Source organism: Phoxinus phoxinus (assembly GCF_949152265.1).
Source record: "Phoxinus phoxinus genome assembly, chromosome: 12".
NCBI lineage: Eukaryota > Metazoa > Chordata > Actinopteri > Cypriniformes > Leuciscidae > Phoxinus > Phoxinus phoxinus.
This window is the reverse complement of record NC_136887.1, coordinates 23,472,494-23,500,341: the sequence shown is the minus strand read 5'-3', so window position 1 is coordinate 23,500,341 and position 27,848 is coordinate 23,472,494. Positions and strand designations below refer to the sequence as shown.

Here is a 27,848-nt window from a genome sequence, read left to right as displayed (position 1 = left end):
AAATTCAGATTTGATTATGTTGGTAATAGACACTTACCTAACGCTAAAAGAAGTGTTGTGCCTCAAACAAGTGCTTTTGACCTTCTTTTTGATCTGAATGGTATGTAGAAAACACTTGAGTTTTGCCACAGACTTGTCCCACCGCCTAGAACGCAACTGAATGCTTTTTCAAGAAAGGTAATTTTTCCGGATCTTTTACAGGTAATAATTACTTCACCCCACCACTCCATGTTAAACGAATCCCGTCCGAATAGGGCTTTAATCAAATTTATTACATAACAAAAAAACTCTTTTGTAATGCTAGTGACACAATGTAAAAGTGTTTTAAATATTTAAATTCTTCGGTGAAACCTTAAAGGTAGGTGTCATTTGTATGGTCTGTGTGTGTGTATATATATATACACACAGTACATGTTTCATGGTATTTATCATTATAAACCAGCTTTCAAATATTAATATGACAGCTAGCATGTGTTATGAGCACATCTCTTGCTCTCAGGTGTTTGGCTCTCCTTCATACTCCAAGTACATAAATATGTGTAATGAAGAAAAGCCTTGAAGTGGTTAGTCCTCCACATCGAGAAAAGGGGGGAGAGAGAGAGAAATAACTATCATAAACAAAGCCAGAAAAACCTCCATCCCCCTCTCTGATCTTCTAGATCCTCCTCTTTCTGCTCCTCTTCTCAGTGGGCTCACCACACGCCATCTCCCTGCCTTCAAATGCGCTGCTGGCCCTTTAAATCCTCTCCATTATAATTCCTGGAGCGAGCAGCTGGTCATAAAAAAGAACGAGAAAGAAAGGGAAAAGCACATAGTCTCTTCAAAATACAAACCCAGACACATAGACATGCTTGCGCTCTCACCTATTCTCACTGACATCTGAGGAGGGGAGGGGGACACTGTGGAGGATTTCCAGCCAACTGAAGTGAGCAGGGAGAAAGCCAGAAGAAGTTTCCTCACAGACAGGCTTGGATCACTCTGCAAGACAATGCATTCCTGTCGAGTTTTACCTGCTCCTCTTTGGATTTGGTAATTCTGTAGAGTGTAAGTTCTTCAAACGGACTGAGAGAGAGAGAGACTGAGCAAGATAATGCTCCCTCAGGTCATAAGGATTTTATACGTCTTGTCTTTTTTCTTTTTCCAAGGGGGCTTTATCAGGTAAGACAAGCAGTGGTTTTTAATAACAGGCATGCATTGGTTGTGTGGTGTAGTGTTGTGTTGTATGGTCTGTTCATTGTAGGAAATTTCAGTAACACTTTTTAGGATTCAATTCTAACTGTTAACTAGTTGCTTATTAGCATGCATATTACTAGGATATTGGCTGTTTATTAGTAATTATAAAGCACATATTAATGCTTTATTCTGCAAACTTAACAACTACCTTACTAACTATTAATAATCAGTAATTAGAAGTTTATTGAGGCAAAAGTCGTAGTTATTAGTTTGTTAGAATTGGACCCTAATCTAAAGTGTGACTGAAATGTCACATTAAAATATCTTTTGTAAATTCCAGTTTTTTTCTTGAGAGTAATAGTTCAAAGTAATAGGTAATATATTATATTATATTTATTATAATAATGTAATAAAATAATACTAAATGATGGTTTCGTTAGGTTTATTTTTATAATTTCAGAATCATGGCTGGGTTGATTTAAACTTTCTCAACACAGATAACATTCAGTCTACGGAAATGTGATTAATTTAAACTCAAACTGACAGAGAATGCAGTGTGTTCCTCTTCTGCCAATTTAAGCAAATTGCCAAATTCCATGCATTACATTATTTTGTCTATTACCTAAAAAATTATAGTTAAAAAATATCTATTTTGTCAAGCAGAATTTTTTTTAATAATTTTATATTTCTGATAGCCTGAACAATATCCAACAACATAAAAATCATTAGCTCACAGTAAGGTTTGTGTCTCTATATTTTATGAACGCATGAAGAAAGTAAGACTTTGAAGAATATGAAAGGATAAAGAATCTCAGTGCTAATTAAATCTTATGATGGCTCTTTTAAATAAAGAAGTAAAACATTTAAAAATATAAAGAAGGAACACTGAGTAACTTTAAAAAGCTAAATGAGAATGTCTCCCCCTCTCTGAATGAAAAAAGTGAAAGGTTTTGCAGCGGGTGCACTCCCTGGTTCATGCCCCATTGCATCCAGGTGTGAACAGGCTGGAGCTAAATTAGCATAATCCAAAAGCCTGGGTCTGGTGACGAGCATCCGCTCTGAGAGAGCAAGACAGACACTGATGGGATGAGGAGGCGATTGAGTGAAGGCACTCTAGATGAGATTACAGGAAAAGTGCTGGGAGTCATAATGATGTAACAAAAGGTACAACTCTAGTGAAGGTATGAGACAGAGTGCATGAGACAGCCAAGGACAGGGTGACTGGCAGAGGAACATCATGTAGATGTTGCGGTATGACACATGTTACATGCACACATGAGCACAGAAAGGCTCTTTGAAGGGCCCGTGGTGTGACTTTGCGGGTGGGAGATGACATCCCTTAGCGATCGCACTCACTAGCTCAGTGTCAACCTGCAGACACTGTGTGGGCGATTCAGAACATGGAGGCAGAGATGAGCGGTGTTTGAGCTGAGCTGTCGGACTCTGAGGTGAGGGGGCGACAATGGCTATGAAAGGAGCCATGCAGAGACCTGGGTAGAAACCCAAGAGGTGGCTGATTAGCGGGTAGACAGGTCATGAGCATAGAGCGACAGGACCGCAGACATCGCCAGGAACTTACGAAATGTACTGTGAAGAAGAGTGACTCAGAACAGCCTCAGCATGTCTGTGCAGTCTACAGGTCAGCCGTGTGGTTATTGGGCGAAGATGAATAGGAGAAAGTCACTATTTGTTTTCACAGACATCTTACAGTTTTATAATGAACGTTTTGAACTGAGAATAACCTCAGGGAGAACATAGGAAAAACATTACCTTGAAAGAGCAGCTGGTGTGTGAAATAAAGACATCTGTCAAGACAGAAACAGTGGGATTTGCAAGAAAAAAATAAGATGCAGAGATGGAAAACAAAGGGATTTGTGCAGCTCAAACTTTGTCTCTTATTAATAATAAAGCAGTACACCGATTTCAGTTTTCCACTCTGGGCTATACACACATTTTTAAGAAAGCGTACACCATTCCCACCAATCAGCAAGGGGAGAGTGTCAAATTTGACCCCGAAGTCATACCAGCACATCTCTCGGCAGTAATAGAAATGCAGAGGTCAGGGGCCACTGAGCAAAACACTAGTTTGATTCATTCCACGAATCTCTGGAATACTTGATTATGATTGGCTGTCTGAATCTGAAATATTTGTGAATAATGACACTCATCCAGGGCAACACTGTATCTCGAGTCATCATTTTCACCAGAACAGATTATTTAACCATACAAATAATTTATAAACGGTTTTATTAAGTTGAAATAGTTGCCAAGTTCCCCTGTAAATAATACATATTTTAAACTCGAATCAATATTCCACACACAGACACACACGCATACACCAATGTTGCATTTATTTTATAAAAAAATACATTAAAAACAGTTATATTGTGAAATATTATTATCATTAAAAAAAATTTATATTTTAAAATTTAATTTAGTCCTGTGATATAAAAGCTTAATTTTCAGAGGTATTATTCCAGTCGTTGGTGTCACATGGTCCTTCAGTATAAATTCTATTTGGTGCTCAAGAAACATTTCTTCTTATTATCAAAGTTGAAAACAGTTGTGCTGCTTAATATTTTTGTGGAAACCTTGATACTTTTTTCAGGATTATTTTCTTTTACTGTCACTTTTCAATTTAATTTGTACTTGCTGAATGTAAGTATTAACAATAATAAAAAATAATAAAAAATGTAACTGCAGTGTAAACGAACCTCACAATCCCAAAAACGCAAATCAATATTTAATTTATATGTGCCATGTATTTCCAATTGGATACTACATACAAAAAAGTATTTATCTTAAAGGATAATTCCGGTATTTAACACCTTGAGTCTATATTGTAGTTTGTTTTGGATGAACAAGAGTGGTGGACAACATTTTTTTGACAATGGTTCCTCTCTCGAGTTTTTGACTATAATAAAATTGGCCATGGACCCATTTAACATTGGAGTCAATGGGCATGTCCGAAAATGTCATTAAAACAGCCAATAATGTTCGTTTACAAAACTGTTAAACTCACCGAGTGGTTAGTGGTGTTCGTTGATGATTATAAACAATATATCGTCGCAATATATGATTCCAATCCATTTATTTTGCTATAGTGGAACTATTTTATCAGACACTTCACAACCGTGTAACTTCCGCTCAATATTTGAATCTGAAGCGTTAGCACACTCCCGAACACTTGATGGCGATAACCGATGTTTATGTCTCGCGGGACACTCACGGTCACAGTCGAGTTCAACTTCATATTGCACTGGTCAGTGGTCACGTCTTTCAATATTTTCAAGGTTTTGTTTGTTTATTTCGCTTACTCTCCCGGAGCACAGTTGCTCTGCTCGCTAGCCTTATGAGAAACGGAAGCGAGCAAAAAGACTACATCGACCAAATGTAAACAGCCCCCTTTCCGGTAGCGCATTTATATTAACGAGCACTCAGTCCTTCAACAGAATTCAATGGGATTTTACAAAATGACGAATAAAAAACGACAGAAACTATATTTCGCAACACTTTTTGTTTCTGGAACATCAACTAACATCACTAATCACTCGGTGAGTTGCACAGTTTAAAAAAACTAATGTTAAAGGATGTTTAAATGACATTTTCGGACATGCCCATTGACTCCAATGTTAAATGGGTCCATGGCCAATTCTTTTATAGTCAAAAACTCGAGAGAGGAACCATTGTCAAAAAAATGTTGTCCACCACTCTTGTTCATCCAAAACAAACTACACTATAGACTCAGGGTGTTAAATACCGGAATTATCCTTTAAAACTCTATTTTAAAGACCACCTTTTCTTTAATAAATAGCTAACTTTTTTAATTACTAATTTTACCAACTTTTTAGGTTATTTTTTTAAATCTGCTAATCAGGATTCAACAAGCAACTCAACACATTGTTATTCACCCGTTTTGCTCACAACAAACCAGTGCTTGCACCTCTCCCACAAATATTTGTCTGTCTACCTCAGCAGCTCTACTGTGAAAACAAAGAGAGCATACAACAGTATGCAGAGCAGTAGATGGTGGGGCAGATTTAACCCAGGGTTTGCAACCAAACTGTGGGACAGCAGCACGAGTGGTTCAGTGATGTGAGCATGAGCGTACAGCCGAGAGGTGACAGACTGCTGTGCAGTAGTGTGAATGATTGTTCCTGGCCAATTTCACTCACCATCGAGGTGTGAGAAAAGTGAATGCCCTTTGCTTTTTACACAATGAAAGGAGTACTGCATGTGGGGCACCTAAAAACTCAGAGAGGTCTAAAAGGACAAGAGATCTTGTTAAGAGATCAGCTGTGAGTGAGAAGCCAGTGAATTTATTCCCAAACATAAACTATTCTCTTACGTTTTTGGTACTTAACTCTTAACCTGGCAAAAATGATTTTGAGCTTGAGTGCATAGCCAGTGGGCTGTGGTGAAATGACTTTCTTTCCACTGCCAGCTACCATACAGCACGGCTGCATGAGAAGCACAACATGAAGTGTAACTAATGTGGTTGGGCCACAGTGCCTCATTTAAATGAAGGGCCTGTGGGATTCTCTTCGTGTTCGTGGTTTGACAGATTGAAGCCCAGTTGGAAAAGCCCTACTGGAGGTTGCTACAGTGAACTAATACTTTCAGCACAATTAAAACCACATAGATGAGTCTTTATGTAGTTACAAATTCAGGGACAGCAAAACAGGCTTGAGTCAAGTAGATAGAATGACAGATAGATTGATATAGAACTCTATACTCCATAGAAATCTGTATACATTAACATTATTGCAGAATGTAATGAAAGCCAACTCATTTCATAGGAAGCTGCCTTCTAAGGCAGCATCAATACCACCATGGAACCTTACACGTAACCGACACGGAACATTCTACATAAGCTGCAAGTCTTTGCACTGCCCAATAGGGGTGTGCAAAAAAATCGATTCACAGAAGAATCTAGATTCTCATTTGCAACGATTCAGAATCGATCTGAAATGTCCAAGAATCGATTTAATAAATAAATAAAATCAGCTGCCTGTTCGCCTCTATTTTTGTAACTAGCCTATACGGGACGTCACCACGCAGCCGGTTTTTGAACGTGAGCGGCAAATCACTAAAACAAAGAGGAAGCAAATATGGATGAGAGGGAGATCTTTCGTTCCTACCAAAACATTATAGTTCCGAGAAAAAATAATTAATTGCACAGTTTAACCATCATAGAGTGAAAGTGTATCATTTGCATGTGTTTTTAAGTCCTGTCAGTTTAACAGGGCGCGCTTGACAGGGCATATAAGAACGAGCAGAGAGAGAGCGAGCCCCGGCCGCGCGCGCGCACTCACCTGAGCGCTGTCTGCTCTCTCTCTCCCTCACGCATATTAATCAAAATCAATTAATACGATGGTGTCAGGGGAAAAAACTCTCCAATGATGAAATGTTTTCTGTGTTGACAAATCTTGTGCGATATCCTAAACTGCCGAATGCATTGCTTGTTTTTTCTGTTTACATTTCATTGTGAATGCTGCTACGTCAGAGCGGCCAAAGCGTCAACAAGATTCCCCGTACTTTTTGACAAGCGTCCTTGACAGGGCGGCCATAGCTTTTTTGCAGCTCAAGTCGGCGGCGGTGTGAACGTACAGTCAGCCGCCAGCTGCAGACCAACGCACACTGCAGTGCTTACGAAACTCCCTGCCAACCCCGAGAGGGCAAAAAAAAGAAAAAAAACTCGGTCTATCGCTGCTTCATCGCCAGGTAGCTTAGGGGTACTATTTTTCATTTTGAAAGAAGCACTTTATTTTCATAACTTGTCATTCTTTAAGTTACTGAGTCTGACTGAGAAATATAGATATTTTTTTGTCTTCACCAGTTGTGTTTTACATGATATTTGTGGTAAACTGCAACTTTCCTGGGAAATGCATCTTTTTTCAACCATTTATTTGTATTATAAAAAAGCACTTTATTTTTGTTCCAACTTATTTTATAGCTAGCTACTAATGAATAGCAATTGAGAACCAGACAATGTTTTTTATAAAAGGCACTTCCCTGAGAATTGAACTTAATAAATGTGAAAAAGACACTTTAATGTCTCCGTTTGTCATTCTGTATAGCAAAGCAGATGAGAGTAGATCATGATCAGAAACCCGATTAGAAATCATTATGGATAAAATCGAATCGTTTTGAATCGAAAATCTTTTTGAATCAAAAATCGATTTTGAATCGAATCGTGGCCTCAAGAATCGGAATCGAATTGAATCGTGAGATGGTAAAAGATTCCCACCCCTACTGCCCAAATAGCATTGTGTATTGGAGTAGTTTGACTATGAATTTATCATCTTGCTAAGCTAACAATACTTTCATAAGCATATAAAATGCATATCACAAAAAAAGTATAAATTATTATCTATTTTTAATTGTACCAAATTATTGTATAGTTGTTTTATGACTAATGTTTTTGGTATTGAGTGTTTTCCACAGGATTTTGTGAGACTATGCTGGGTGGACCTTGGACACTCTAGGGCAGGGATGTCAAAACTCAGTCCTGGAGGGCCACTGTTCTGCAGAGTTTAGCTCCCACTTGCCTCAGAACACCTGCCTGGAAATTTCTTGTATGCTTAGCAAGACCTTGATTAGCTGGTTTAGGTGCGTTTAACTGGGGTTGAAGCTAAACTTTGCACAGTGCCCCTCTAGGAGCAGGATTAGACGTCCCTGTTAGGGAGATCCAGGGGTGTGGTCCCCCATTAGAAAATGTTGTACATTTTACAATTAGGCACAATTAGGATGTTCCCTAAAATGTTGCCTCTGTAGTGAGCTCCCTAGGTTTTGGAACAGGGCATTTGTTTTGCTGCTGTGCATGCTGGTCACTTTGTCAGATCCAATGATGGTACAACAAAGTTGTTTGGCTGAAAATCTCATAACAGCTGGGCAGCTTTGACTAATTTAATCCTGGGGGAAGATCTTTCAAAAAGATAATAGGAAGCAAACAGAGGTCTTGGCAGGAGGTGCTGTTTCTAATGAAAAAATAATAAAATTGCATCGCCATTGAGAAACGAAAGAGCGCAATACCTGCAGATGAGGAAAATGAAGTATGCAAACAGCACATCCCCAGATTGTGCTACATGACACAAGCTCATTTACTTTAAGGATGGATAGTAAACACAAGTAACAACACCCACCAGGACACATCAGTCTCTTTGTCCCTCTCTCTTTATCTTTTGCTCCACTTTCCTGTTCACTAGCCTATGTCACGCATGGCTGGTGAAGCAGTTTTGGGAGGTGGGTGAGGGGAGATGGAAGCTGAAGTGGGGATTACAACTGTGCTCGTCAGATAACAATGTCAGAGAGCGAGGCGGCACTTTTTTCAGCATGAAATGAGAACACAAGCACACTAGAGCCATGTAATTCCTCTGAACGCTGAATAAATTATTACCCTCTGTGAGGGCACCCCTTTACTCCGGCCCACTATTGTAGGAACAAATTAAATTCAATAGTGCTAATCACAGCTTTTCAGTAAATGCCTGACTAACGCTCTGACCTCCAGACAGGCTCAGAAACTGGGCCGTGCCGATCCAGTGTTTGGTTTATTGATATTTCTGGTGTCATGGTAGTTACGAGAGCGCCGATGCTAGCAGCTGGAGATTTGCTCCGCCGGTCAGTTGCCATGACAATTGTGGTTTATTGATCTATTTAGCTTATGGCCTTATCCATTAACCCTGCATGACAGCTGATTTTTTCCTAATGGAGAAACGGAAGCAGCCGCAGTTTCTCAAGAGCAAAGCATCAGTGGTCAAGGAGGATGCGAACGGCCTAAGGTCATGCCACAGGCATCTGAAATACGTTCATAATCATTAGCATGACTGATGGACTGTCTTGACAAGAGAAGTACAACAGGTCACGAGGGATGGAGCCACTCAGTCTAAGTTGAGTGAATTTACCGTAAAATAATATTGCTATATTCAAGAAAGAGAGATATAGCCATTATAGAGAACATTATGCCAGTGCTTGTGACTCTACCGCATCCGTCCAATAAACGATTCAATGCTCCTGGTGCAAGTATAGGTCAATGTATAGTATAGGTAAATTCTGAAAACAATCAAATTTGTCTATTTCCTCATGCCTATGGAAAATAGACTATTTTTGTTTCTCTAGATTTAATATTTTAATTAGGGAATGGAATGCTAATTATAAGCTTGCCAACCCATGCCATTATGAACAGGGTGACCAGTGCTAGTTTTCACACTTCAGACTCCAGCAAACAATTCTCAGGTTGACTTCTACTTTACAAAAGCAATGACATTTTCACCATCATTGGCCAGAAAAAACAAATACAGTTGCTGACCCACTAGTGGGGTAAGTTGTCACATTGTAACTTGTAAAGAAACATTCAGTTATATGCTTTTTAGCAGAATTTTAATAGTAAAATTATGAAACACAAAACAAATCATAAAATAGAAAAATTGTCAAATCATTATTTTGACCAACAGAAATTGTGATTAATAAACGGTTTACTTTTTATAGCATTTAAAACAGCTGTGAGAGCGTAATAATAAATAAAAATAAATACATTTGTTTCAACCAGACATTTAGTAAAAATTTCACTTGTTTACATATAAAAACAGTTTTATTTTACTTGTTTAACTAACAGCAATCGTAAATATATATATATATATATATATATATATATATATATATATATATATATATATATATATATATATATATATATATATATATATATATATATATATAGGAAGATAAAATTAATGATAATTAAATATATATACATACATTTAAAAAATAATCATTTTTAAAGAGGCTTATGAACTAATATAGGTGCTTGAAACCAATATACAAAACATTGCTAGACAAAAGCATTTATGTAATTGACCCTTCGCGGGGAGCTTAATTGACCGGCGATCTGCCCAATCACACTTCGTCATCCGCCATTTTGTCCGACAAAGCAGTCAGGAGAGTTAGTAGATTAACATGGGAGGATTTTAACATGAAAAACGGAGTGTACTGACGCCTTTCCGCGGTTAAAACAACATTCTTATGTTCATTCATGTAATTCTTATGTTCATTCATGCAATAAATTAACTAGAAGGAAGCGATGATCGGTTCACGAGAAGCTTTAACTGAGGCTCTACAGCGATCTGTCAAACACATTAAAGAGCCACAAAACGGTATTTATTGTTTAAATTTCTTTTAAAAAATGACCAAATTTGAAAGGTTTGACTTTGCTTAATATCAAAAGTAACCGATAAGTAACCTGGTCTGTCCTGTCTGTCAGCGCGTTGTCAGTTTCTTCTCTGTTCAGCGATGTGTTTTTCACTGCGTGAGAACATGGTGTGGCGTGAGAGAGGCGTAGCTTGTCGGACATAGCAACAGTAACTAAAGGGGGTGGGTCTTTGCAACGGTCAATTGAACTTAACTCAAAACCTTTTGAAAACTTTCCTACAACTAGCCCCATCCAGCAAAGAGAACAGACACACTAAAATACTTGAGATATATGTTGTATATGATGACCGGCATACACTCCTTTCTGTTTGCCAAACAGCTGAAGCCAAAAAGGTTGAATTAGACATGCATGACCATGCCGACTTGCTCTTTATCTCTGTCTGCACAACCAGCTGCAAGCCCATGTCCCATCTATTACTTAAGAACTCCACTATCAGCTCATCTGGTCTTCCCACATCGCTTCCCCATTTTCCCTTTCTTCTCTGTTTTTTTCACCCTCACCTTGATGTCCAAAAAGAAGGTTTCAGGACACCAATCTTCCTGGCCCAAGCCAGACTACATCAGACATTGTTTGCTCTGACTAATGGCACCAGTGCAAAATTCCTGGAGGGCAGAGAGAATATATGCATCTGTACAATGAAACATTTCTGTCTGTCACTGTTGTGTTGTCAGTGTACCTTCTAGATCGGAGACTACATTCCCTGCTTAAACACAGCATGCAAGAACACAGAGCTATTAGCAGTTAAATCAGTGCAAAGCCATTTGAATCATGCAGCATGGTGGCCTCATCTGAAAAACTGTTTCTCAAACACCCTTGTAAGGATTTTACATTCCAAACGTTTTATGGCACTTTCACTCAAGAGCTTTTGAAAGCCGGCATCTTCTCATCAACAGCTGTCACTTGGTTATAGTCGTTAACAGCTACCCTGTAAAAAGACACCAGTAATCACCAGTTTAGAATCAAACTCAGGTTTGAACATGAAGTGTGAAAACAGCCTTATAGCAAGAGGAGATAAGCTACAGTCTGATTTTACCCACTCACTGTTTATTAGATTTCAAAGGAAATTACACATTATAAGGAATGGAACAATCCCAGAAATCTGAAGAAAACACATTGAGGTAAATACACAAGAAGTGAAAATGAATAGAAAATTTACTCTTTATATTTTTCAGTTTTTTAGTAGGAAGCAGTGCTGTCCTGCACATAGTCACTTAGATTTACAGAAGTATAGGCTCTGTTCACACCTGGAATTAAAGGATTAGTTCCCTTTTAAAGTGAAAATTCTGTCATCATATACTCACCCTTAAATGGTTTCAAACCTGTATGAATTTCTTTCCTCTGCTGAACACAAAGGAAGATATTTAGAAGAATGTCAGTAACCAGACAGTTTTTGGTTCCCATTGACTTCCATAGTAGGAAAAAAAATACTATGGAAGTCATTGGGAACCAAAAACTGTCTGGTTACTGACATTCTTCTAAATATCTTCCTTTGTGTTCAGCAGAGGAAAGAAATTCATACAGGTTTGAAACAACTTAAGGGTGAGTATATGATGACAGAATTTTCATTTTAAAAGTGAACTAATCCTTTAAGATGTGTTTTGGTCGATCAGATCACAAGTGTATGGCGCTAAATATAGGTGTAAACGAGGTCTAAAACATTTTAAGTTTGTCCACTTTCGACCATTTTCAGTCGAAAATACATTTGACAGGATTGCTTTCGTAGTGTAGACGCTCATTCATGTGATCGAATGCGTTCGAACAGCCACAAAAGACAAACGCCTACTCTCTTATACTACTGACTTAATGCGTAAACAGGAAGTGCACTAGCCAGGTGGGATTTAAACTTTGCTGGCTGACAACTCAAGTTTGTTTTGAAGACAAAAAAACTTACCAAGCTCAATATTCTCTCAACATTCCTGATTTCTAATACACACTCACTTAATTTAGCGTGGTCTTGCGGATATCAGAGCAGAGCTGTTCTCCGTATGTTTTTACGTCATCTTTGGTCGTATTCATATCTAATTTGCATGAACCTATTTTGTTCATTAGATCGAAAGATCTGAAAAAACCCCATCCATTGACCTTCCCCTTGAAGAAATTAGAAAATAATTCAATTTATTATTGAATAAAACACCAGGTGTAAACAGGAACGTGTCTCCTTCAACTACTTGTGATCCGATCGACCAAAACGCATCTTAATACCAGGTGTGAACAGGGCCATACGCTACTGGATTCCTTTACTCCCCTAAGCAAAGTATGGACTTTATTCACTAAGTGCTTCTAAGATGCTTGTGTATGACATACCACCCACACTGTGAGTAAGCTTAGAGGGAGAGAGCAACTGTACCTCCCTCTGTTTATAGAGATTAATCACAGTTTTTCTTAAATGAACCAGCACCAAAATGTACTCACTTGCAATGTCTCAACAGTGGCTGAAAAAAATTGTTCATCACCCCAGCGGTGTTCAGTCTTGGTCTGATGCCTAGCACTGCGAGGTGCATTGGAGAGTGCTCCAATTAAAGTGATTATTTCAGGTGTGCTTGTGCAGACCATCTAAAGCCCCATGTGTCTCACACCATAAAGGTGAGAGGAACATCTTGACCTCAATACGCTAGCATGAGTGCCAAATACTGCATGATGAAACTCTAATGGCTCATCCAGACCGTTAGTTATCATTTACCAAAGTACCTGGGTTCAAAATCCCACACAGATGTACAACTCATTCAATTTTTTTTGGGGGGAAATCAGTGTGCAGCATCCATACTGTGCATAGAGTGCAACTTGTTTTTACACATGGAACATCCAGATGACATACAGCCTTCTTTTTTTTTTCTATCAGGAACAAACTACTTTAAGAATTAATTCAATAAGCTGCAGGTGAAATTAATGCTATCAAATGCTATTGTTTGCATTAATTGTTTGTACAAAGTAAGGGCAATACTGATTATTGATTTCTGAGGAAATTATTTAAATTCATTAAATTGGCAGTTACAGCCATTTAACATCATATTTAAAATACATTTAATAGGCCTAGATTGTAAATTATCAGACTTCATTTTCCATTTATCATATAACAACAATTAAAGAACATGATCAGTCTTAAATAAACGGCCACACATTAAATTAGGGTCCAATTCTCACTATTGACTAACTATTAACTGTGACTTTTGGCTCAATAAACTCCTAATTACTGCTTAGATAGTTAGAAAGTTAGTTGTTAAGTTTAGGTATAGGGTATGATTAAGGGATGTAGAATATAGTCATGCAGAATAAGGCATTAATATGTGCTTTATAACTACAGTAAGTACTCATAAACAGCCAAACAGCCTAGTAAAATGTATGCTAAGCAGCAGTCCCCTATCCCATACATAGTGCCATTCACCATAGAAAATAGTAAACAAGTGACCGAATTTCGCCACAGCTTTAGCGTCTATTTATGATGTAGGGGGCGGGACGCTTCAGATTCTAGAGAGCATTTGATTGGACAGAAATCTGATGAGAACCTGAACTGCAGAGTTGATGTCATCAAAATCATTACTCCATTTTGGCAGAAGTGAGAGACTAAGTTTTCAATGCTTATATTTTCTAAATGCGAATTTTGTTATTGTTTTGGAGCACAATAGCTCACAGATAACAGTAAGGCTAACATACTCATACTAAAAGCCCAAAAAATAATTTGACTTTAATGTATAAAGCAAACATATACATTTATAAATTTGCATTAACCTAATAAATGTGGAAAAAAGCAATGTTTGCTTATTGTTACTGAAATTTTGTGTTACCAGTAAAAATATTCTATATTTTTATTTCATTTAAAATATTTAAAATCTTAATATTTTTATATCAAAAACTATATGATACAGTATCAAAAGTACTGATCATTTAAAAACGATATTCCATATGTTCAAAAAGAAAGAAAAAAATGAAACAAATGCAGCATGATTTTCAGAGGCCACAGTGAACCACAAGTTCACAAACAGCTCCTCTCCCAGAATGGGTCTGAAAACTGTACACAAGCCATTGTGGTCATCAATTTATTTCATGTGATGCAGAAGCACGCAGTGACAGTGAGGGCAGGAACAGCTGGAGGCTCTAAAAGCAGCAAGTGACCGCTCCACGCACTTTTCTGCTCAAACTGGCACCAGACCCACAGTTCTGGCTTCACAGACAGGTGGAATGTTGTGGAAACCATTTGAAGGCAGAATGAGTCAGGACCACCTGAGGGAGAGCTAGTGAAAACAGCGAGAAGAGCTGTGAACTACCCAGCACAACTGCAAGTACAGACCCTGAGGCGAGCAGACGGGAGGGCCTCATTACCTGAGCTAGCTTGAGAGTGTAGCAGATAAATGTGTGAGACAACAAGAAGCAGATCTTTGAGTGGATGGATAGTGTATGGAGACTCGTTTAAATCCATGGAAATAATCCAGAACCTGATGAAAACTGACACGTCCATCCATATTCATACAGCACATTCACTTAATGAACCACATTTATCATACTGGGGTAGCATGCTGCAGGTCCTAATTAGATATTTACTATACATACGTACGCGTGAGATATGTTTTGGGGTAAGAGCAGGAATTTGCGCCGTCTGTCACATAGAAGGGCAGCAGAGACCGACTGCTGCTCAACTTCACTCATTAAACTCTTCCGTTTCCTGGTCTTCATTTCTCTGTCACACCTGAATTCCAGCCCAATTTCTCTGAACTCATTTCATTAACATAAATGGGCATACAGAGAAAAAACACGGCAGCGCTCATCATTCTTTTCTGTGGTGACGTCTTTGCCTTGGAGACAGTGGAGCAGAGAGTTCACATTAAGGTCTCAAAAATTATATTTCAGACAAAATCTTCATTCCAATTTATGAGAGATTCTGGGTTATGATTTTTTTAAAGAAATGAATGCATCAAATTGATCAATATTGATTGAGAATAAAGATTTTTACATTGTTACTGAAGATTTCTATTTCATATATATTGATGTTCTTTCTACATTTATATTCATTAAAAGAATCATGAAAAAAAAGTATCACAGTTTCCAAAGTAAATGTTTCTTGAACACCAAATCAGCATATTAAAATAATTTCTGTAGCATCACCAATTTCAAAGAATTACACGACGTTATTTCACACTATAACTGATTTTACTATATTTTTGATGGGAAAAAAATGCAGCCTTGGTAAGCATAAGAGACTTCTTTCAAACGCATTTTCAAATACAGTAGCCTATGTAATTTCACTGAGAAGAAAAAATATTTTCTCGTTTAAGGTTGGAAAAAAATCCAAGATTACAGACAAGGTGTCAAAAAATAGTAACAACTTGAGCATACCTAAATTACTCAATATTGAAAAGTATCAATAAATGATCAATTGCAGTAGGCAGAAAGGCAGCTAATAAGGTTTTGGAACAGAGGTGCTGGTCTTTTCAGCAGGGTTTGATTTTTGTAACTTTTTTTTTTTACTAAAGCATCAGTTAACATACACAAAAAAACGTAAAGGGGTGGTTAATTATGATTTCACTTTTCTAACTTTAGTTAGTGCGTAATGTTGCTGTTTGAGCATAAACAACGTCTGCAAAGTTACAACACTCAATGTTCAAAGCAAAGGAAGATATTTGCTTTTGAAATAAATCGTTTAAGGACTACAACAAACGACTGGTAGGGGCTACACGTCATTCCTCCCAGGTTATCACTAAAATTTACATAATCCCTGCCCCTGGGAACACGCAGTTGAAGAGTTGTTGTAGTATAGCACATTTGTGAGTCTGCTCAAGCTGTTCAGCAGCTCATTTGCATTTAAAGGGACACACACGAAACGACGTGTTTTTACTGACCCTCAAAAAGGGACAATTTTTACATGCTGTAAAACAATATCTGTGGGGTATTCACATACACAGTCTGGGGACAACATAGACTTATTTTACATATTGTAATAAGGGGCATTATACCACCCCTTTAATGAACACTCCAAAAAAAGAGAAAAGCTCTAAAACACTGAATGGCAGACTGACGATACTGAAATGCCATCCATGGTCTCTACAGAGAGAGATGGGCCTGTTGGACCCCATCTTGGGAGGGTGAATCTGATAGGCTTTGCTGCTTATTGCTTTTACAGAGTCGATCACGTCACAAAAATACCCATCAGAGCTCTCTGTCAGAGCGCTGGCACCATCAGACAAGTAATCAGAGAAGTTGTCTTAGAGCGTTTTCACACCTGAAAGTCTGCACCAAGGTCTGAACCAAAGTTCATGTTTTGATACAATTTATACATTCGATTAGTTTTGGTTTGGTTTCACACTGCAAATATGCGAGCTCACTAAAGAACTTTACATGACATACTTGCGTCCTGTCGTCATCATCCATGCAGGCTGCATCTCGACATTGATTGGTTTGTAAACGGACGTGCGTCTGACGTCAGCGTGTTGTCAAATCGGCGGGTAACTTTGACAACAATGAATGAACAGATAGTCAACAATACGAACTATATTGTTATTATTACTTGCAGCACCAACTATATGTGAGGCTAGTTCAAATTCGCCAAATGAACGTCCTTGTGCGAACATTTGATCGTCGCCGGCAGGAAAGGAGAAGTCTGCAAGCGTTTTTCCAGTTGGCTTCTTATTATGTCGTCAGACCATATTTCAAATAAAACCTTGTCTCCTCTTCTTCCCATGTGCTACCATGGCTCATTCTTCCTGCTATCTTTGTCTTATTCGGCTACGCGGGAACCACCGGAACATCCTGTAAATGGTCTGAAAGTCAGAACCTTACAGAAAATGCTTTCACACTATAACGAACCAAACCTTTGTTCAGTTTGATCCGGACCGAGACTACCTCTTTTCATTGGTCCGGACCGTGGTCCGGGGGAGGTTTTCACACTTGTAATTTTGGTTCGGATCAAACTGAAAAGTCTGAAAATCCGGACCAAACAAGGTAGGTGTGAAAGGGCCCTTCAATAAGATGAAGGCTGAGAGGACAATAGTAGATATTGAGAAACATCCTTTTACATCTAACTTTTAAAATGGTGATGTATCTTAATGGTAATTGAATTCATGTATGTTTGTTTGATTGTCTACAAATTAAACTGGAAAGGCAGCCTTGATGAATAAAAAAAAAATCTATGGTTTTCAAAGAAATCACTTGCACAACAAAGCCCATTCTATTAATTGATAAATTAGGGGTTTATATAACCAAGCAACACTGTGATGACTTTTTTCTCTGCACACAGTGCATACTGTAACGCCAATTATGTCAAATTGTTTTTGAAAACGTAGTTGCTAGAAGATGAAATGTCCTTTCAACTTCACATTTATCATTCAATTAATTCATTCTGTGATCGAAAAGAGAAGGCCAGCAGACAGGCAGAAATGATTAGATTGGGGGGGAACTGCTTGCTTACAGTATCAAGTTTCCCTGTAAATTAGTATAAATTTCACAAAAATAGCTTTAGTGTCTTAATTATGGCATACCAGAGAATTAAGCTGATAGAAAGCTACAGCTAAACCACAGTTTAAACAAATTGTGAATCTGGGAGGAACGGTGGCTAAAGGCAAAGAGGAAGATCAGATTAAAAATGAGACCATCATGGTATTAAACCCATTTCTCAAGGTTTTCAGCAACACAGAATAAATTTAGCATTGAAACATGATCTAATCTAATGGGTCTTCTGAGATGTCAGACCCAGCCTCCCCCAAGGTTAAAGATTGCTTTATGAATTAAAATGTGTAATCTGTGGGTTGTGGTGAGTTTCAGCTGAGCTCTACTTTTAATAAAGTATAAAGTTTTATACTTGCAATAAGCCAGTGAGATATAGGATACATTTTCACTGAGTTGCCACCACATCATAGATCTAGTTTCAAACAACGAGTTTTCTACAGACACTAATAATGATGCAGGATTTGTAAACAACGTGGAATAAGCCTGCTTGGGAAAAAGCTGTGAAGCAACACTAATGATTTTAGAGCTTTCAAGCTTCACTCTAAACACAGATCGATGAAAAAATGTATTCTTGCAATGTGTACAGATAATGTGATTATTTCCAATAATCAGAGTAAGGACTTAATCGCAGTAAGATGATTACATGACACAAGCAACCTTTTTAGTCCCGTTTATATGCAATTTTCTTTATTCTGATTATTCACTAAGAATTGTGGTTATTTTTTCTGACATTATTCACATACCCCAATGCACTGCACAAATTATGAACTCACAAACAGTAGGTGAGTTACTGGCCACTGTTTTAATCTTCTCTTACATCAAATGCAAAACACATTTCTATGGACGTATTGGAATTTTTTCAGTGATGTGCCAACAAATGTGTTCATTTAGATATTTTCAACCATCAATATACTGCATTATATTCATGTCATGCAACGTTGTCAACATACATAAAGCAATGCCTTCTTTACCACTATTTTTAAGAATCTGCGCATGACAGCGTCATTTGTGTACGTCACATGCCCATGCGCACTTTGGCCAGAGTGGAATAAATGGCATTAAAATTGGCATATACCACATATTTTACTATGATCATGGTTACTACGCTCATGAGCTTAATTGCACAATTTGATGAGGTGCACATGAGGTAAAGATTATCGCAATATTGTCTAAATCTCACTTTAATCACATTATGATGGTGCAAGTAAACATAGGGCCCTATCTTACAATGCAGCGCCAAGCACGACGCAAGTGTTTTTGCTAGTTTCAGTCCGACGCAGTTTTAATTTTCCCATTTGGAGTGGGAGATGAGACTCTGATTGGTTAATTGCACGTAAAGCCTAAAACACACACCCATTACTCATTAAGATAATAGGGACAACCCTTTTAGACCATGTGCTGTGCACGCCGACCATTTTTCCCTTTGTTAAACTAGCAAAAGTGGATTCGGACATGCCCTAACTGCACTTGCACCCTGCGCTTTAGACCATGGTCTTAGATCGTTAAAAATAGGGCTCATGGTGTTAAAGCGAATCCCATTAGTACATCCACCATATTTAGCGCTCTGATTTCCGCATGGTCCATCTCTTCTACTTTGTATTGTTTTTGCTAGTTCATACCTGAATGTCAGTCTAGAAAAAATATCACATTGAAGGCTTGCAAGATATTTCTGTGATGAGAGTATCACTGACAAATGTAGTTCATTCTAGAGCTTTTTTTCCCTTCCGTTTACAAAAGGGCAGCTTTGACCTGTATGTGTGAGTCATGTCAGATTCCAAACGCATCTGTCCAGTCAGTGCTTAAGGGCAGTGGGTGATTGAGTCTACATACCACCATAATATCCTCCTGTGTCTCCATGGACACGGGAACATTACCACAGAAGCGGCATAGATCACATCAGCCAAGACAAATGCACCTGGGAAAAATGCAGGGCGAAAGCCAAATCCTATTCTCTCAATGATACTGATACCATTCTAATTTAAATACACACTTAATCGGTCATATTCAAAAAGTTGAAAACTAGTTCAGTAAGACAGTAATAACGAGGGTTAGCCAGAAACGTACACAATATAAAACACAAAACTATGTATTTTGAACACCTGGTAGAAAATACATACATCTATAATTATTCATACTTACAGGTTGTGATTCTGAGGAGCAAGCTGGTCAAAATAAACTGGGTACTGACTCATCTTTCAAGAGTTTTGCGAATCCCGCGTTGAACTCCCGAGATTTAAGAAGCAGTCGTCAGTAAAATTTGTGGGGGGGTCACGTTGTTCGCGGGCGGACATTGTACAACATAGACGGATATTATGCAAATGTGTTATTTAGTGATGTAGAACCGTAATGCAGTGGGATCTGAATAACAGACGACTCGTTTAGGCGATTCAGAGTCGATTCTTTCTTTTGGGAGACAATAACTTAAAGGATTAGTTCACTTTCAAAAAAAATTTCTCACCCCGATATCATCCAAGACATCCATGTATTTCTTTCTTCAGTCGAAAAGAAATTAAGGTTTTTGAGGAAAACATTCCAGAATTTTTCTAAACAGAATGGACTTCAATGGCAACCATCTATCCCAATGTTCAAAAGAAGGTTAAAATGTCCATCTCAATGCAGCTTCAAAGTCTCTACACGATCCCAGTCGAGAAATAAGGGTCTTATCTAGCGAAACGATCGGTCATTTTCTAAAAGAAAAATGTATAAATTCTGTACTTTTTAACCACAATTGTTCGTCTTTTGCTGGTCTGCGATGCGCCACGCATAACGGAATCACGTTGGAAAGGTCACGTTCACGTCATCTATATATAAAAAGTTATTTGTCTGTGTACTCCGGTTCAAAAAATTAGGGAAGGGCGAAAAACTCCATCTCGTTTTCTCCTCTAACCTCAAAATCGTCCGACATCTTTGTTTAAAAAAAAAAAAATTCCGTGACCTTTCCAACATGATGACGTAATACGTGGCACATCGCAGACCAGCACAAGATGAACAATTGTGGTTAAAACGTATATACATTTTTATTTATTTTAGAAAATGACCGATCGTTTTGCTAGATAAGACCCTTATTTCTCGACTGGGATCGTGTAGAGACTTTGAAGCTGCATTGAGACGGACATTTTAATCTTCTTTTGAACATCCATTCTGTGTAGAAAAATCCTGGAATGTTTTCCTCAAAAACCTATATTTCTTTTCGACTGAAGAAAGAAAGACATGGACATCTTGGATGACATCGGGGTGAGTAAATTATCAGCTTTTTTATTTTTTTTGAAAGTGAACTAATCCTTTAATTTATCGTGCAATTTAGACTTTACAACTTTGTAGACAGTTTACATTTACAAACAGCTATATTACACACTGCCTGAAAGGGAATATTCAAAAAAAACATAATAGGAGCACTTTAAGGAATTGATCCTGGTGTCCTGGTGCCTCTTGATGACAGGCACCAGGACACACAACTTTTATATTTTTCAAGGGTTCCTCTTGGTTGAAATCGCAGTTCAGGTTTATATGGTGTTAAGCTGTCTGTTAAACTCCATCTCATATTATCTTAATAGTCCTAAAAACCTGGAAATCCATTCATGAGTGTCTAATGACCATCATTTCCCCTGCCTTTGGTGAAATGTTTTCTGATCACTGGCTCCCAAATGAAAAGCAATTAGCAGCATATGTTTGCAAGCCATGTGCAAAGTGTATGCAGGGACTAATTGCATCTAGGGTGGCACTGTGATCTGCTTCCCTTAATGGTTATACTGGATTGGATGAAGCTAAAACCAGCATCCAAACCCAAACATCTTGTCAAGTGGTTAACTACTGTATTAGCTTAAAGTTAAAGTTAATCTGTTGCCATGTCAAACTAGTTTGAAAATACTCAGTCATTAAGGCCCCAGAATCCTTTAAGAGATTGTTCACCCAAAAATAAAAATGGTTTTCTCTGTAATTCTGTCATCATTTACCCTCATGTCATTCCAAAACTGTTTTTTTTCCCTCTGTGGAACACAAAAGACAGTTTCAGCTGCTTTTGTACATACAATGAAATAAGTTAAGACAATTAGTGTCACAGAACAAAGAAAGAAATACAGGTTTGACTGACCCATAATGTATTTATGTTTATTTCTTTAATTAAGTATGAAAATAGGATTGCTATTGCATAAAGGTTTAAAGCGAAGAACTGGACATATTCTACAGTTTGTTTTGACATAGGGCTGTCTGTTCCATATTTTAAAGGGGATATCGAATGCAAAATTCACTTTTATATGGTGTTTGCATATAAATGTGTCTATGCAGTGTGTGGACAACCACCATACAATAATCAGGCTTGTTTGGATTTTCTAAGCACAACGATGTCATAATGCTCATGCTCCGCCCACGACCACTGACGGACTATCCAATATTAGTGTATTTCTGCCCTCGGCCATTCGACACCCCCCATGGAAGAGAGGGGTGGGGTGAGCAGTTCCTCATTATCATTTAAAGAGACATGCACCGAAACAGGTCACTGTGAACAAAGTTGTTTTTGAAGAGGTAAAAAGGTTGTTGTTTTACACAACCATTGAGGAATTTTAACCAAAGTATAGTACAAACTTTACATGAACACCCAAAAGAATCATACCATCTTGTGGAAAATGGGCATCCGATGACCCCTTTAATGAATATCAGTGGATTGGGAGTGTGTTCATATAAAATGAGTATTAGAGGGATAGTTCACTTAAAAAAATGTAATTTAACAGGGCCTGATAAAAGTCTGTATTTGTAGCATTTATCTCAAAATGAACATTATCCGTACATCTGAAATTGTGGTTACAGAGCCCATGAGGGAAACTTGCACTTTCTGAGGGTCACATGTGGCCCTGTACTTACTGTGAAGAACAGAAGGACTCAAATCATGAGTATCAGCAAAGTCAGACCTCTTATGAAGCTTCTCATTCCAGCATGTTGCCCCAAGGTCTGTCTGATAATACTACAGCTGACTGGGCTGAAATCTATCCAGATTTACTTTCCTTTAGAAGAGTTGGCAGACTGTAGCAGAATATATGTGGAGAGGCTATATCCTTCCTATCATAATTAACCAACATAAAAATATGAGAGCTGATACTACGCACATTTGAAGTGTACCTAGATGTGATTTAAAACTTACTTTAATAGACAAATAGCAGAAGTGTAACAAATAAAAATATATAGAATAAATATGTTTAAAATTTTATCGCATTACAGTTTTATCAACAGCATAACACTTTTTTATTATGTATTATGTGAGATGTAGCCGAGTATTGTTATTACAAATCCAAATTATATTTACAATCTTAATTAGGGCTGTGCCGGTAAACTTGACATCCGCTCCACAGCGGCGGCTGAGTAGCACCGGCGGTGGTCCGCCAAAACACATTTTTTGTATGTGAATGCTGTTTTACATGAATATTATGACACGAGTGAAGCATAGCCTAAAGCTTTGTTCACAAAATAAATAAAAGGTTAGCAATTAAATGTTACATCGCAGCCATGGAAACGTTTGGATTCATGACGAATGAGAGAGTTGTGCATAAGCCCATACATTTAAGCTTTGTCGGCTTTGAATTCTGGTTTCCGATCTGGTCACCCGATTATCAGCGAATTTAACAATATTCCATTAGTTGTTCCATATAGAAAGCTTGAATTGTCTACTTACTTTTAAACAAAACAATTCCAAACGAAAAGAAACCAACTATACTCTCTGCTTATGTATTCCGTATGAAGTGTGAATTTCTCTCTATAGGCGCGTTCACTGCGAAGATGACGAGTCAGCATCGTCAACTTCATATTTGCAGCTTGACACTGACACAGAAAATACTAGTTCATTAAAAAACAATTAAAATGTCTCCTTGCTATATTTGACATATTAATAATCATTACTTTTGCCGGTTCTTTGTGACAGCTGCTTTGTGCGTTATTGGCAGCGTCATGGTTACATGAACGAGCGTCTCCACCGCATTAGCACCGAAAACATGGAGATTTTATTTAAGAGAATAATCGCACAATCTATTCGATATTCTATTATTAAATCAACTACCGGTAATCGAATATTCAAAAATCTTGACTCATCCCTGCATGGAATCTCGTGTTTCTTTACCCAAATCTTCACTCACGTCTCACCCATTTTTGAAGGGATTAGGCTGTAAACGTTTCTTCCTTGGAATTCTTTACTGTGGTAGGCTAAAGTAGAAAAACGCTGTAGGACAGATAGCCTGCATTTTTACTTGTAGGCCTACGTCAAATTCTTTTTAACACAGTTTGTGCTTGTTATTAGACATGGTGAGCCACGTCAAGTTTATTTGTAAAGCACGTTTCACACACGCAAGTGATTTTAGTTTCGCTTTCTCTGGCAGTGCTATATCAAACAGCCTAAACGCCTTGCCCTTGTGGAAGATAAAATTTGCTCTTTATACCTTTTATACCTGCTCGTGTCCCATATCCCTCTCAAAGCGCTGAGTGGTAGGCTATATCACGTGTCTTTGTGTGGATATATTAAACGAAAGTTTTTTTTTTATTTTTTTTATAGATTTAACTATTATATATTTTCAAGTTACCAATATTTACTGATACTTATTTCAATGCTTTAGTGTATTTTTTTGACAGAATTGCTCAAATAAACTACTTTTTTCTTTTTTTTTTAAACAAACCACTGCGACACCACCGGTTATTGGTCCAGTACCACCGCAGTGGTAAAAAACTGCCACCGTCACAGCCCTATTCTTAATTATTTTTTGCAGTTATAAGCTAAATCATGACAAACAAACAAACAAATTCAAATTCAACAAACAAAACTGGGGCACATGAAATTACACCCTTATTGATAAAACTCAACAGAAAATCATAATAAACAACGATGTCTAAGACTACTGTATGTCATCACAATGATTAATCTCAAGTTTGTGATAATACATGAGAAAATATCTGAGCTAATGTTGTCAGAGGAACGAGTGTTAAATATTCTTGTCTTTCCTCAGACAGGGACTCAGGGATTAGACAGAGGTATTGGGCCCTGAAAGGTCAGGCTCATTAAAAGTCCCTTTCGTGCATCTCAATGATTCAAGAAAAATCCCAAGCTTTCATTAAACCGGCCTCTGGTACCCCTGTAAAGCTTCCTGTGAAGCCATTACCAGCAACCCCAATGGCCTTTGTTTTGACCAGGCCGACAGATACTGCTCCTGTCAGACAAGAGGCAAACACTTCACATAAAGTTAAGTTAATTACTGTTTTTCTCTTCCTTCATTTTCAGCTGAGCTTTTTTTTCTTTTGGTCAGGCTGATAGAGAAATTGTCTTGGAGTTTCTAGCTCCTCATTTCATCTCTACCACAGTGGATCTGTGTTTATCAGCTGCCCTCCTGGGAATCCCCTAAGCGACTCCCTTTCGCTGTATCCCATCATTTCCACACCTCAGGAACACTCCACTCACACTTTGATGAGTAGCTCTCATGTTCGCACAGTTACGTGACTGGATTGCGGCGCTGGTACAGTTCTGTCTTATGGGAATGGATCTGAGATACTGTGAAGTGAGCAATGGGTAAAGGCAGTTATTATAAATTAATGACGGCTGATGCAGGGGTCAGCCATCTCTCAAGGCTTACATTAAAAAAAATGTTTTGGTCATCACCCAACTGAAGGCAACAGCCCAGCATGAAACAAGCTTAGATCTGCCTCTGTTAACATCCCCCCAGTTATTTCGCAGCTCCCTGAAAAGTTCAGAGAGGGGAATTTTACTCTAATCTTTAATTGTACCCCCTTCTAAACTTTTCTGCGTTGTCGTTGAAAAATTAAGCATGCTATGATACATTATGCTGATGTATTCACCATCTGAAACCATTTTTGATGACTAAGAACTCATGGGGGGGGGGGGGGAGATCAAATTCAGTCATGAATCTTTCCACATAATCTTGACAAAAATTAAAAGAAATATTGTAACAGACAGTAACTATGTAAGATTTAACACTCAGGCACTGTGTATCTCTATAATCAGTGCAGTAAAACCTCCAGACAATTACAGTTTCAGGGCTGCAGGTCAATCATAGAAGTTAATTAATGACTTTTTAATTGAACACTGTTGACAGACTGCTTTTGTGAGAGATGGAAGGTAATCACATGTGACCGGCTAACTTAACTTAACAGATTTATTACACCGCTCAAATCTACTTCTTCTGTTTTATAATTCTCTCTGAGCATGTCGTCTGAGGCTAAATGTTCATTCCTGCCACAAATTCCAAAAAATAATTGCTAACATGAGAAATTGTATTAAAGGAGATCTGAGTATGTGTCAATATTTCAAGCAGAGCAAAGTGATAACTGTCATATTTGTCTTTCAATTTTCTTCTCTATATGCAGCCTGAAATAGTTTTTTCCAAGATGTCAGAGGAAATCATATTTAAGACAAATCATTATAGTGCATGCAAATACAGCTATTATTATAACAAAACAATTAAAACATTAGGTTCATGTTAAAATACAGATAAAATGATATAAAATATAAAATATTTTATAAGAGTCTAAATTATAATTAGAGTGTGGGGTAAGCTGTGCCACTACTTCAGTGGTCCTCTAGGTATGAAAAAACATGGGTAAAGTTAAAAAAAGAGGCAAAACTATTATATTTCATGATATCTGCTATCAAATGGAAATCAGAAGTATAACATAGGTCCATAGAAATGTGTCTGATAAAACTTGCCACACATTATGCAACATGCCAAAGGGTAAGCTAAATGCTTGCAATTTAAATGTAAATAAAAATGGGCTGTCAAAGTTGACACGTTAATGCATGCAATTAAATTTTTTAATAATTAAATAAGTTAACACAAATAAATTACTGAAGCATGTAATTGCTTCATTAAAGGTAGGGTAGGTCAGAATTGTCTAAAAAAAACTTATATTCAAATTTGTTTAAACTGTCTTTATATACCAATGCATAATTAAAATGCAAGTACTCTGAAATAGAGAGTATAAAAAACCGAGTGACTCTAGTGTATTTAATCTTCAATAAACACAGCTCATTAATTCCATTCACTCCCACCTAAAAACGGGTGCGCGACTGCGCGTACGTGGGCAGAGCCAATAATAGCGGCGGTAGTCATGGCGACGGAGAGTGACAGTCGCGCAAGCCAATCATGTGATTCGTCCCGAATGGAAATAATGAGCTGTGTTTAATGAAGATTAAACGGTCTAGAGTCACTCGATTTTTATACTCTTTTTATCAGAGTACTTACATTTTAATTATGCATTGATATATATAGAAAGTTTAATCAAATTTGGTAAAAAGTTTTTATATAAATCCTACCTACCCTACCTTTAACGTTATGTATGTCAGGCAATTAGATGATCTTAGAAGTCGGGAGTTTATCACACTAAGCATCTACAATGGCGCAAGCACCTGTAACCCTTGTGGGTGGAAATTTCTACTACCCTTTAACCCGATTTTGCTTCTCTGTTTGCGATCAGATCATTTTAAGCCACTAAACTCTTATTCAAACAATCAGTCCAATAAAGTACTAATGTAAAGAAAAACAGGCTGATTACATCAGAGATGGCAGAGAAAGTTGAGTTTTCAGTGAATTATTCATTCCAGTGTGTGTTTCGCTTTAAAACACAAGCTCTGTCATATTCTGTGATTGCTTATGAAGAGCGTGATTGCGCTATTATGCATTGCGCTGTGAGAAATCCAGACTGACAAAACATCAAAAACTCTGGCGTATTGAGCGGTGAGTGAATTCTAAAATCTCTGATTGGCCATTGGATTAAAGAAATCAACAGATATGTTTAAGATTGGCTACATTGCTCAATGCTGCAAAAACATATTGTAAATAGAAACAATTGATGTACTCAAGAGAGCAAAAAGCAAATCTCTTTCACCAGTATTCTATTATTATGGAGAAAACTGATCCTAGACCAGTAGTTTGGGCAACTTTTCCCTCTAAAAGCAATCAGAAGCAGCAGCAGTCAGTGGTTTGAGCGAGATAATTCCACGCTAGTCTCAAGTCCATGGCCAGGGGAAGCCTAAAAGTCATTGCACACC

The 27,848-nt window shown here is 37.7% G+C and overlaps 1 protein-coding gene and 1 long non-coding RNA gene across 2 annotated transcripts in view; one reads left to right on the top strand and one right to left on the bottom strand.

Moving 5' to 3' along the window:
* Positions 1 to 27,848, bottom strand: part of LOC307008575 — a 54,051-nt gene that overhangs the window by 14,777 nt on the left and 11,426 nt on the right. Inside the window, exon 2 of the long non-coding RNA XR_013799856.1 lies at positions 634 to 978. This is a non-coding gene — a long non-coding RNA (uncharacterized lncRNA). The remainder of the gene's footprint in view (positions 1 to 633; positions 979 to 27,848) is intronic.
* The window catches only part of glra4a (glycine receptor, alpha 4a), a 46,547-nt gene continuing 19,675 nt past the window's right edge, over positions 977 to 27,848 (top strand). The window contains exon 1 of the mRNA XM_079631497.1: positions 977 to 1,158. Coding sequence (XP_079487623.1) covers positions 1,091 to 1,158 — 68 coding nt within the window. The 5' untranslated portion in view covers positions 977 to 1,090. The remainder of the gene's footprint in view (positions 1,159 to 27,848) is intronic.